Source organism: Paramisgurnus dabryanus, chromosome 8 (assembly GCF_030506205.2).
Source record: "Paramisgurnus dabryanus chromosome 8, PD_genome_1.1, whole genome shotgun sequence".
In the NCBI taxonomy this organism is placed as follows: Eukaryota; Metazoa; Chordata; class Actinopteri; order Cypriniformes; family Cobitidae; genus Paramisgurnus; species Paramisgurnus dabryanus.
Genome location: NC_133344.1, coordinates 10,302,114 through 10,315,675, shown reverse-complemented (window position 1 = coordinate 10,315,675; position 13,562 = coordinate 10,302,114). Strand labels below are relative to the sequence as shown.

Sequence of the window (13,562 nt, the reverse complement as noted above, 5' to 3'; positions counted from 1 at the left end):
TGGGGACTTCAAAATGTCCCCACAAGGTCACAAAAACACTTGTATTCCTATCTTTGTCCCCACAACCTGATAATTCCAGGTACACGCACACACACACACGCGCACACACACACACACACACACATAATTAAGAAACATTTACATGTGTATATACATGTTTATATTTATATATAATTTATATTAAAAAATATAAATATTAATTATATAAATATATATTTTTCTTAAAATTATACATGTATGTGTGTGTATTTATATATACATAATTATTATACACAGACAGACATGCACACATATATTATGTAAACAGAAACTTTAATTCTGCAAACGTTAGTCATGACTCATGACTAATCGATTTGGACATTTTGTCAACTGTGTGCTTTCCATCATTTATCAAAATACTTCCGAAATATTTTTCCTAAAAAATATAAATTAAAGCAAAATAATATCAATCATAAGTAGGAAGGAATATACAATATTTACGAGATTAAGAATGGGACAATACTATGCAACACAATACAGGTCTTTGTGATGTGTGTCAGGAAATGGAGACAGTGGAGCATGTTATATCAGCAGAAAACAATATCATATAAAGAAGTAAAAGACATGTGTATTACAGAATTCACAATGGGTAATATTTTAAATGAAGGGACAAAAACGGATATGTTAATATTAGCAATGATGAGGTTCTTAAAAACACCGCATTAATGAATAGAATTTAACCAGTATCATGCAGATTATCCTCGTCACACTCCAGTACAGTAGATGGCGTTAAGCACATTTACAGTTGGTTTGCAATCCGCCAGTAAACCCACAAAAGAAGAAGAAGAAGACGCCCCCAAACAAACTCGGAGACCCCAGAAATCCGAAGGGCTTTGAGGTAATCAACTAACATAACTACAGTTTGATTCTGTTTTAATGTCCGAATGCCAGTAAGAATAAAATAACGTTTATATATGAATCTGCATACGAGATGGACATCGGTTATATTTATCTTTGATAGCTCATTTAAAAACATCTCGAGTAAAACAGTTTAACGGAACACGAGTACAAAATGCTGCATCCTCGTCGTATGTGAAGTTTAATGCATGTAAGGAAATCACACAGAGACACAACTATAAAGTTTTTTGATTTACACATTTGTTTGAAAGCGATTCAATATGTTTTTATGTCTTAACAACATACTGTAAAGGATTATATGTAAGATCACATGTTGTTTTCAATAAACATTAATATTATTTGTTGAATACAGTACACATGATTAACTGTAATCTGATCTGTGTGTTATATTTCAGTTTATCAGAAGAGATTAGATGAAGAGTTCAGTTTCATGTCTATGAAGAATGAGAGGCCAATGGATCCACCAACAACATTTAAGAGGTGACCTGACAAAAAAATTACATTTACATTTACACAGTTTTATTCACACAAAGACGCACATCAATTAAAACTTAATATTTTTTGATTCTCTTCCTGATATCCAGATCAGACGTAATGGAACCCGTCTGTAAAAAGATGAAGTTTGAGCAGTCTGTGAATCAACCACAATATATGTGTCCTCAATTCAGGTAAACTATAGATAGTTTGACATTTGATTCTGTTTGCTTTAGATGTTATGTTAGGTTATAAATACACAAATACAGTAAAATTTCAGCATGTGATAAATCTAAAAAAAAAATGTGATTTTTAAACGATAATAAAATCAAATTTCCTCTACATGTACTTCTCTAACTTCTGTTTTCATTTCACAGCCATGACTTTAAGATTAATGAAGTCCTGAACACATTTAAATCAAATCTGAGAGAGAAGTTTCAGTGTTTGTATCCAGGAAAATCAAAGCAGAGAAACTCAACACTACTGAATGAGATCTACACAGAGCTCAACATCACAGAGATTAAAAGTGGAGAGGCAGAGGGGGCACCAATCAAATGTAATGACATCTTTAAACCTTTACCTGAACAACACAAACACATCAGAAGTGTGATGACAAAGGGAGTCGCTGGCATTGGAAAAACAGTCTCTGTACAGAAGTTAATTCTGGACTGGGCTGAAGAGAAAGAGAATCAGGACGTCCACCTCATATTTCCACTTCCTTTCAGAGGGTTCAATTTGATGAAGGGCAAAAAACTCAGTCTTTTAGATCTTCTTCATCTTTTCTTCCCAGAGACAAAAGAAATGGAAATCTTCAGTGATGAATATAAAGTGTTGTTCATCTTTGATGGTTTGGATGAGTGTCATCTGTCTCTGGATTTTAAAAGCAAATTGAAGTTGTTTGATGTACGTAAATCAACCTCAGTGAACGTGATGCTGACAAACCTCATCAAGGGGAATCTGTTTCCCTCTGCTCGCATCTGGATCACCTCCAGACCAGCAGCAGCTGATCTCATCCCCTCTGAGTGTGTTGATCGAGTCACAGAGGTACGAGGCTTCAGTGATCCACAGAAGGAGGAATACTTCAGGAAGAGAATCAATGATGAGAGTCTGTCTGATCAAATCATCTCACACCTGAAGTCATCCAGGAGTCTCTTCATCATGTGTCACATCCCAATGTTCTGCTGGATTTCAGGCACTGTTCTAGAGGGAATATTGAGGGAAGCGAAAAGAAGAGAGATCCCCAAGACTCTCACTCAAATGTACACACACTTCCTGATCATTCAGAAGGACTACGAGAAGAATAAAGACATGATCTTCAAAATTTGTAAACTGGCTTTTCAGCAGATTATGAAAGGCAATCTGATCTTCTATGATGAAGACCTGAGAGAGTGTGGCATTGATGTATCAGAAGCATCGGTGTACTCAGGATTGTGTACTCAGATCTTCAGAGAGGAGTTTGGTGTGTGTCAGAGGAAAGTTTACAGCTTTTTTCATCCGAGCATTCAGGAACATCTAGCAGCTCTACATGTGCACCTCTCTTTTATGAACAACGACATAAGTGTGTTGACTGCATTTAAAATGTCTCAAAGTTGTAAGCCTTCAATAATTCGTCTCTATCAGAGAGCTATAGATGAGACTGTGAAGAGTAAATGTGGACATCTGGATCTCTTTCTTCGTTTTTTTCTGGGTTTGTCACTGCCGTTGAATCAGAATCTCATACCAGGTCTGAGGTTACTGACATGCTACAACTGTCAGATCAATGCGAAAACAATCAAATGCATAAAAGAGAAGATCAGGATGAATCCTTCACCAGAGAAATCCATCAATCTGTTTCAGTGTCTGAATGAACTGGGTGATCCTTCACTAGGGAAGGAAATCCAACAATATCTGACATCTACAACAATAAATAAAACCACACTCTCTTCATATCAGTGGTCAGCTTTAGTTTCGGTGATGCTGACATCAAAACAGGAGCTGAAGAAGTTTACTATTAATCCGTTTGTTAAAGGAATCAATGCTGAATCTCTGAAAGTTCTTAAGGAGCTGCTGCCTGTGATTTGTAAATTCAGATCAGTTCAGTAAGTGTGAACAGTCACTTTACTCTTAAACCTTTATTATTGGTAATATTTTAAACATCTTTTTTATTTCTCTACAGGTTAATTTCTTGGAATATCACAGATGAACGTTGTGTTGCTCTGTCTTCAGCTCTGAGATCAAACCCATCACATCTGAGAGATCTGAGTATGGGTAATAATAATCTCAAAGATTCAGGAGTGAAGCTGCTCTCTGACGTACTGAAGAATCCTCAATGTAAACTGCAGATACTAAAGTAAGATCATATGATGTTTTGTGATGTAATGAATCTATTTTAATTGTTTATTGTCTATCTGCTGTTGTGAATTGATCTTCACATGATCTAATCCTCCAAAGAGGATACTTCAGGTCTGATAATGATGACAAACAGGAGACTTTAAGAACACTTTTAACATCTACACCTGTTAACTCTTTCCCCGCCATTGACGAGATATCTCGTCAATTAAGAGAAAACGCTTCCCCGCCAATGACGAGATTTTCCGTCTTTCCGCAATACCGCTATTATCCACCAGGTGGCGCCCTTCCGCAACTTTTTAAAACCGGAAGTATTGCCCTATGGCAAGCTGCTGCATGTCCGTGTCTGTTTTAAAGATCGCTCTGTATGGGATCTCTATGAAAAGTCCGTCACAAAAATTGAATTATTATTGCTTTTTGCTCAAAATATGGTGTTTTTGCAAAACCTACCCATATTCAAAAGCTGATTGCAAAAGAACCACTAAAGGTAGGATGAAACGGTTTTTTTTGTTTGAAAGCAGAGGGTCTGTTCTTTCATTTGGTATATTGTATGTTTATTTATTTAAAGAAGAACATTTTCTGGAAGGCATTAAACTTTGGTGAAAATCATGAAAAACGCTGGCGCTGGCTGGCAACTTTTTTTAAAAACGCTGGCGGTGAAAGAGTTAACATCATACAATCTTAAAGGGACATTGCACTTTTTTTTTTTAAATATGCTCATTTTCCAGGTCCCCTAGAGTTAAACATTTGATTCTTACCGTTTTAGAATCCATTCAGCTGATCTCCGGGTCTGGTGCTAGCACTTTTAGCATAGCGAAAATAGTCCCCTGCTATTGAAAGGAAACGAGGGGACTATTTTCAGGGGACAGCGTAATATCACCTCACCTGCTGCAGGCAGCCATGTTACAGCAGCAAAGTCACTGATTATTACGCCAGTTTGAGAGTATAGTTCCTAGCCATATCTGCCTAGAAAATAGCAGCTTTAGTTTTCCGTCGGTCTTAGTACCCAATATAACTACAGAAGAGTCAAGTTTTAAACAGGCAAAATATCGAAACTCTTTGGTGTTTTTTAGTGCGATGCTAATGGTCTTATCAGATTCAATGGATTACGCTAAGCTATGCTAAAAGTGGTAGCGCCAGACCCGGAGATCAGCTGAATGAATTTCAAAACGGTAAAAATCTAATAAATGCTGGAAAATGAGCATATTATCAAAAAAAGTGGAATGTCCCTTTAACACAGTCAGGACTGTATGAATCCAGTAATAAGTTTTACCTTGATGTGTCAATGTACTTAAAAGTAAAAAAAAATATGTTTTGAAGTTAATTTCTGAATCTTTCTCTAATCTTGTCCTGTTACGTGACAAAATAGTTCAGGTTCAGACATCAGACCAAGTTTTGTCAAACACCGGTTTCACACCACAAGCGTGAGCAGCGCGTTTGCGTAACGTGAGGAGAGAGCTGCGCGTGGCCATTGTGATTTCACACCGGCTGCATACTGTGTAGTTTAATAACAGTATAAAAATCTCAAGTTAACATTACTTTATTTTACATGCGTTTATGAGCAAAACCTCTTCAAGACGCTTTTTGACAGTCAGTGTAATTTATATAACTGTGATTTGTTTAATCTAGGGGTGTCCTCGACTAAGGATTTACATATTCGAATCAGAATTGTCGAATCTTTCCATAGTCGACCCATAGTCGAATCATCTATGTTTGTGTGCATGGGTTGGGAGGGGGCCAGACCAGGTACAAATTGGTAACTTTTATTTTCTTTCACAAGCAGAACACATAAACAACTTTCTGATAAAGTGACCAAAACTGTCTTTCAAGTAATAAACGAAGACAAAACTGACGATGCATTTATATATATTTTAAGGTCAAATGTAAGGCAATATTTGTTTAATTATTCCTCATAACATTTTAAAGCCACGATCTACAGAACATCACACAAAAATACATTTTGATAACTAAACCTAAAAAAATAACAAAGGTGATCCTGCCTTGGAAACTCCGGCTACAATTAAGTGTTTTTATTTAATTTGGAGATAGCGCGTCAAAGCAGTCATGACCAAAAAAACCCGACAAATGAGAAATGAAATGACAAATAATTTGTGATTGTGACTGTAAATGATAAAAACTAATCTTAAAATACAATTCATTAAACGTTAATTTATAACAAGAAAAACACTGAAATTAATGATTTCATAGACACTACGCGTTATTATTTAGCACAGAAATACCTGCTTGCTTGCTTTGACTTTGATCATCTCTGTATTAACTTTAGATACAGAAAGACTGGATGATATTATTTATTTCAGGAATCTCTTTGCTATCATTTGAAAGTGAACACCGACCCACCATAATATTAAATCACAAGAAAGACATTCGTGTCAGGCAGAAATAGGTTCGGTGCAGATAGTTTCCGTTTCATCACCTAAATAAAATAAAAACGGCTTACCTGTTTTGACAAGATAACCACTCTGTTTTAAATACATTTTAAAAACTTATACTCGTCGAAAAACATCCGTTTTTTAATGTTTAGTTTGATGAACTTCTAAATATGAGATGCAGAGCACCTAGCCCGTTCGGCTAAATTACATGCGCAAGCATGGCCAGCACGCAATAGCGCAACCTCGAAAAGCTATCCAAAATTTACAGACTTAAATTAGATCAGAATTTATGTTTATAATAAATATTTTTTTTAAATAAAATAAGGTCAGAAGTTACAAAGTGCAGAACAAATATGCAAAATGCCTCAAGTGCACGGAAACAAAACACAAGCCAAATAGTTAAATCAGATAACCCAAAGTGATTTATAAATAAAATAAAATATAGAAATTATTAAAAGAACGAAAGGCATAATATAATTTGCCAGCTTTGTCTTTTAAATGTAAAAAACAAAGAGGCAATGGTTTATTAAAAACCTCTTATGGACGTGTAGCCCTGCAGGGGTTGTTGGATTTATTAACGCATTTTAAAAATATTTATTGAAAGCTGCTACGCACATATTATTTGCAGCATTATCATAATATGTAGTATATTAATATACTGTGAGAAAGCTGTTATATGTGAAATCAGATAATGTGTGCACCCATATACAGTACGGCCACAATTGAATGATCCTCATTTCATAACACATCTGCGACGATTCGACTGTGAGATTGGTAGTCGAATCAGGCTTCTCCTATCAATGCATCGAATCTTCGACTATTTGGCGTCACCCCTAGTTTAATCCACATTGTTTTCGTGTTGTTCTGGTCCGTGTAGTGACAGATATAGACACAATACACAATTATAGACATGAAAATCCCATGGCACATTTTTTAAATCTTTTTCTCTGAAGTTTCTATTATTCAAGCCCTAAACAGAATTGAAAGACATCACCAAAAAGTAACGTGCCATCAGTGGGTCAATCAGAATGTTATGAAGGGTCGAGAACACAAAGCTAACCACTTTTTTCAATAATTTGTTCTCCTCCTTGGTCCTGTCAGTGTGTGTTCATGACCAGACTGTGATGCATGCATTTTTTTTCCTTTTAGAGCCATTTGCAAGCATTGCAAACAATACTTTGACAACCTGTATAAAGAGCCGATCATCCCCATATGAAAGATATGCACGCTTCATCAAAAATATCTTAATATGTGTTTTGAAGATAATGAAAGGACTGATGGGTTTAGGGAAGCATGATACAATTAAAATGTTATCCCTATAATAATGACCTTGATCAGATGTGTGTATGGTGAAATGAGAGAGTGAAGTGTGTGTCATTGTTCTCTACAGGTTGAATTCTTGTAATATCACAGTTGAAGGTTGTGCTGCTCTGACTTCAGCTCTGAAATCAAACCCATCACACCTGAGAGAACTGAATCTGTCTAGTAATAATCTTGGAGATTTAGCAATGGAGCATCTCTCTGATCTACTGGAGCATCCTGACTGTAAACTGGAGAAACTCTGGTAAGATCATTCACACATGATGTGATTCTCAGAGTGAAATTGTGAAGTGTCTTACAGGTCAGATAGCTAAAGACCAGACAGGGGGCAGAAACAAAGAGCAAACCGCACAAACACTAGAGCTCAAGACTGTATTATACACAAGAGACCAGACAGCTAGATTGTAACTGACAGTCAGGACCATAATCCAGATAGAGCCAGCAGAGAGAAACAAAATTTGATCAACAGTCTAGCAGAGCAAACACCACATAAAAAAACTATAAATAACACGAACTAACAATGTAAATCTGAAGCATGTGTTGTGATCTGAGCGACTGAAGTGTTATTTTTCTCTACAGCTTAAGTTTTTGTCATATCACAGATGAAGGTTGTGTTGCTCTGTCGTCAGCTCTGACATCAAACCCATTCCATCTGAGAGAACTGAGTCTGTGTAATAATAAACTTGGAGATTTAGGAGTGAAGCTGCTGTCTGCTGTACTGGAGAATACTCGCTGTAAACTGGAGATACTGAAGTAAGATCATTTTTCTGTAATCACACATTTGGTTCTCAAAGAGATATTAGGAAGCTGTCAATTTTAAGAGACATGAAGAGTTCAGATGCAAAACCCTCTAAATCAGAGGTCCCCAACCACCGGGTCGTGGACAAGTTGCCACCAGGTCGCAAGAACGTCTCAAATTTTGTTTTTAATAGCCACGTAATAGCTTAATCAGGTATTTACTTCAAAAAACATAGATCTCTCTCTCTCTCTCTCTCTCTCTCTCTCTCTCTCTCTCTCTCTCTCTCTCAATTTCAATTTCAATTTAAAGAACTTTATTGGCATGATTGTGTCACTTACAATATTGCCAAAGCATTATACATAAAACAAGAAACATACAATAACACAATATTAACAAACATTAGGTGCAATTAAGCTAAGGTGCTGGGTGATGGATGAAGTACTACTGCAAATAAAATAAAATAGAATCAGAGGATATTTACAATATAAAGTAGACTTTGAAATATAAACATTTGAAGTATACAAATGTACATTTATGGAGGCACATGAGAGGTCGAATAAAAGTACTGTACAAGATCAGGGCTGTAGATTATTTCTGATGGTGTGTAACTGATAAATGAATTTAGCAGCAGCTGATGGGTGTCTGTCTTCCCCCAGTAACATCTTCATTTGATCTGAATCTGAAGAGCTATGAAACTCTGGTATGAGCTTTGAGATTTTGTCAAACAGTAAAGGAGAAAGTGTGTCTCTGTCTCGATCTCGTCACTGTCACAATGGACACAGATTCGCTCTTCTTTTGGGAGCCATGTTTGTCTATGTCGGCCTTTCTCTATTGCCAGACTGTGATCACTGAGTCTGTATTTAGTGTGGATTCATCTCTGCTTTACATCTCTAACAGTGGAGAGATATTCTGACAGACTGTATTTTCTGTTTAGTGCCCGATAACATTCTAGTTTACTTTGGTTTTTACTTTCATTATCCCAATGATCCAAATATAAAGTTTGACTTTCTTTAATGATTTGGTTTATTGTGGTTTGTTTGCGTTCATTAGTGCTGGTCTGGAGTTTTAGAGCCAGTTGACAGATGGGACTGGTTTTAGGTCTCTTCTCTCTCTCTCTCTCTCTCTCTCTCTCTCTCTCTCTCTCTCTCTCTCTCTCTCTCTCTCTCTCTCTCTCTCTCTCTCTCTCTCTCTCTCTCTCTCTCTCTCTCTCTCTCTCTCTCCCTCCCTCCCAATGCATCAGCGGTCACATTGCTGTCATAAGAGTTTGATCATACAGTACTTCTAAAACACAATCGATCAAAGAACTGCAGAGGTTTGACTTTATGAATCATTTGCAGATGTACCTCCCAAATCATGTAAATACACGGAAACGTTCAAGTGTGTGACATCGCAAATGTCTGAAAAGTAATAATTTTATTCTTCTTTATAACAACTTCAGAATTATCCAGCGATCGTGGCACCATGATCAAAGTGAACTATTAATAATATTTTAACGGCTATAGTTTTAACGTAGGTTTGAAAGGAACCTAAACAGTCCTGTGTCAGTCATCATTAAAATCATATGGTAGCCTAAATGGGAGTGTCCGTGCCTCCGCGCCCAGCCGCAATTATTCTGGCATCTCTCCTCCTCCACTGCATTTTTTTTTCTGTTCTGTTACTTGGACTTGGGGTTCGAGCCTGACTAAGATTCGATCTGCCTTCGAGAACAGCAAGCCAAGTCCGTTTACCATTCATTATTAAGACTAAATGGGTAGGCAAACTAGTGAAACAATGAAAGTAAAAAAAAACCCGCCAAAATATGGTTTTACACGTCTATAGAAAATATACTATAAATAAACCAATGATTCATTTTCCTAATACATGGTTGTTATCTTTACTTCTGTTTAAAACGTTATACATTTCGGAAAAAAAATCACTTTTCAGCACTTTGTTCGAACAGCAACTCCCAGACCAAACGTGCCAAAAGCATTTGGTTAATATCATTATCTCATTTTTGACGGAGGGGGTGTTTAGCGTCTTTTGCATCTGAACTTTTCATTTGACTAACAAACATAAATTCCAAGATAAATGCCTTTGCTTACAGATCAGATTTTCTACAAAACAAATCAAACTAATGTGATCGATCACATCTGCTGGCTTTATTTTAACATGTGAAGACTGCTCAACGCTGAACTAATTAGAAATAACAAATTGAAGGACTGTGTTTTCATGAATTCAAGTTCATCAAGTTCTTAAAACTGACACAATCGTTTCTCATTCATTTCTCTTTTCTTGTTGCATGTTATTGTCATTATTTTCTTTTTCATATAGTGTAGATGTTAGATAATAAAAAAATGTGTTTACACCAGGATTTAGTAGAAGTTCATGACACGCTGCTCAAACAGCCCAACACTATGAAATTAAAATTGCTAAAACATGTATGAAAGAAAAATGAAAGACTAAAGTGTGTGTCAATGTTCTTCACAGGTTAAGTGCTTGTAATATCACAGATGAAGGTTGTTTTGCTCTGACTTCAGCTCTGAGATTAAACCCATCACACCTGACAGATCTGTTTTTGTCTCATAATAATCTGGGAGATTTAGGAATAAAGCTGATCTCTGATCTGACAAATGATTTAAATGACAAACCGAAAAAACTAAGGTGAGCAATGATTTGTATTTATTATATATTTAAAACCGTCATGTCATCTAATGATGCTAAGTTGATTAAGGTTTTAATTGGAAAATACGAAATAATAAACTCTAGTAATAGGGAGCTTAAAAAGGAGCCTATTTTCAAAAAAGTAGACTGTTGCTTTAAATAAATGTGCTGTTTCTGTATTTTCTCAGAATCATAGTAAAGATGAACTCATAACAAGAGTTGAAACTGTAAGATGGTGTCAAACCTGGACAAATGCCTTCAAATGGCCGGATCACAGGAAGCCCCATTTTCGGAAAACATTTAATTCATGTTGAATCAACATCTAAACCTCTTTCAAATAATTCACATCTATGCCCAAGAAGGCCACCATCATGGTTTGGGGACAAAGTCTCACACCTCACCAAGCTGTTCAGCTCTCAGGACAAACTGTATGTGAAATGCTGCATTGTGCATGCACAGATTGTCTGAAACCGGCCTTGTTTGATGTCATATGAAGTATTTTAATGCAAGCAGTACAATTTGGTTGATAAATGTAACAACAGAATTCAATATTAAAATGTAACAATACATTAAGCAAACTTCACTCAGATAGACACCTCCACTCTTAAGCATAAACCAATCACCTACTGTATGCTAATTAAGGACAGTCCTATGTTTACAGCAACCAATCAGTACCAAATTCCCATATGCTTTGTTCTCTCTGGATACTTAAGGAAAAGTTTGTAAATAGTTCAGGGGGTTTTCTCTATTCAGAAATGAACCCCATGATGATGTGTCTTGGGACAGCATCATGTATTTTTATTTTATTTTGCTTACCATGTATGCAATGGTTTTTCCTTTGTTTCGTATTTGAATTGATTGTAAATTGGCTTCTGAATTGTTTCTCCTACCAGGTAATAAATTATGTTTGCTTTCATTCTACTTTGCTCTGCATTATTGACTCTTCTAAGTTGTTATAAAGTATTACAATATATATTCTTAACACCATAAATCTACAACCAGGGTATAAATTCATGCTAATGGTCTTTACCGCTAACTAAGATGTCCAGCAATTACATTACTATAAGTGGGCTATCAGGTAATAAGTCAGGACCCGTGATCATTAACTTTGTTATAATTACATTATTATCTAGTCATATTATTTACTATATCAGGCTGGACAGCGCCAACTTGTACCTCTGGTTATAGTTTGAGTTCTGTATTAAGTTGTATATAGGTAATTGGCTGGGGTATTTTTAATAAGGGCACGCTAGCATGGGGCAGTTGCTGCTTCAACCATTTCCTCTGGTTACACGGATGTAATTGTCATTGGCCATAAGGTATTAGACATCGCGTGTGAAGTTAAAGAACCTGTTTTAGTCCCTTGAGTTTTAAATGGGACTTTGTAGCAATGCATAGCAGAACTTAAGGTAATACTTAAGCATTTAAGGGTAAATACTTATTGACAGCCTTATGGTTCCGTAGTGAACACTTAAGGGTTTTTCTTGCAACCCATTTTTTTTATTAAGGGTACCTTTATCCTTATATCTAAGGGATTTCTTAGCTTAAGGACTTTCATGCAACCGGGCACAGAACTGTAAGATTTACAAAAGTACACAATATGAAGTTTTCCGGACAGTGCTTACCCTAGTCCCAGACTAAAATGCATGTTTGAGCTACCTTAATATAAAAACATCTTGCACTGCCATATTTTAACATATATCAGTGCCTACATGGCTTGAAACAGGGTATAAAACAATTAGAAAGGATACAACTGGTGGTGTTGGATGTGCAACATTTTTTAAAAATAGGGTGATTCATAGAGAATGAATTATTGATTCAAAAATGGAGTGTGTGGTAATTGAGGTATGGATGAATATGGGAAAGGTTCAAATTGGGAATTTTTACAACCCATGTAATCAGTTAACAGTTGAAAGTTTGAATCTAATAGGTGATGGGGGCGGTAAGGTAGTATGGTGTGGTGATTTTAATGCTCATAAGAAATGGGATAATAATATAAGAATATATGGATGATCAGTCACTTGTGTACCTAAAGCTTAAACACTGGGAAGGGTACAAAAAAATGAATGTTAGGAATTTAATAATGACTTTCATAGACTTAACATTGGTTTCTGGAGCTATTTCATCAAAATGTCAGTGGGAAATAATAAATTTTACGACAATAGTGAATGCTCATTTTCAAATACGCTGGATTAGGTGAGAGGTAGCGAAGGAAACAATTAAAACCACAACAAAGTGGAGGTTTGATGAAGCAAATTGGGACATTAAGGAGGATAGCGACAATTGTAATAAGTTAACCTCTTGTACAATTAAAGCTGCTGAAGAGACGGTTCCAAAAATAAAGAGGGGAGAAAGGAAGAGCCTTGTTCCCTGGTGGAATCAGGAATGTAGTCAGACAATTAAACAAAAAAATTTAGCTTTTAAGAAGTTAAAGGGATATCACCCAAATTGAAAATTCTGTCATCATTTACTCATCCTCACGTTGTTCTAAACCTGTATGAATTTCTTTTTTCTGATGAACACGAAGATATTTTGAAAGATTATGGTAAACACACAACACATAGTGTCCATTGACTTCCATAGTAGGAATAAAAAACATAATGGAATTTAATGAGTACCGTAAACTTTGTGCTTTCCATCATTTATCAAAATACTTCCAAAATATTTTTCCTACTATGCAATGAGATACTCATTGCATTTTCATTTAAGTAAATTAAAGCAAAATAATATAAATCATAAGTAGGAAGGAATATACAATATTTACGAGATTAAGA

General features: G+C 35.9%; 1 protein-coding gene across 2 annotated transcripts; it reads left to right on the top strand.

The window, feature by feature from the left end:
• Positions 1–814: 814 nt before the first annotated feature.
• On the top strand, positions 815–11,709 carry LOC141282497 (protein NLRC3-like). 2 transcript variants are annotated; one of them, XM_073815538.1, is made up of 9 exons: positions 815–877; positions 1,293–1,377; positions 1,482–1,565; positions 1,749–3,449; positions 3,527–3,700; positions 7,480–7,653; positions 7,989–8,162; positions 10,615–10,788; positions 10,977–11,709. In XM_073815538.1, exons 2-9 carry the CDS (start codon positions 1,328–1,330, stop codon positions 10,999–11,001), a joined length of 2,556 nt encoding a protein of 851 aa, XP_073671639.1. In that variant the 5' UTR covers positions 815–877; positions 1,293–1,327; the 3' UTR covers positions 11,002–11,709. The 2 variants fall into 2 exon arrangements, with proteins under 2 accessions (XP_073671639.1, XP_073671640.1); XM_073815539.1 differs by lacking the exon at positions 815–877 and adding an exon at positions 951–1,087.
• The last annotated feature ends 1,853 nt before the right edge of the window (positions 11,710–13,562 follow it).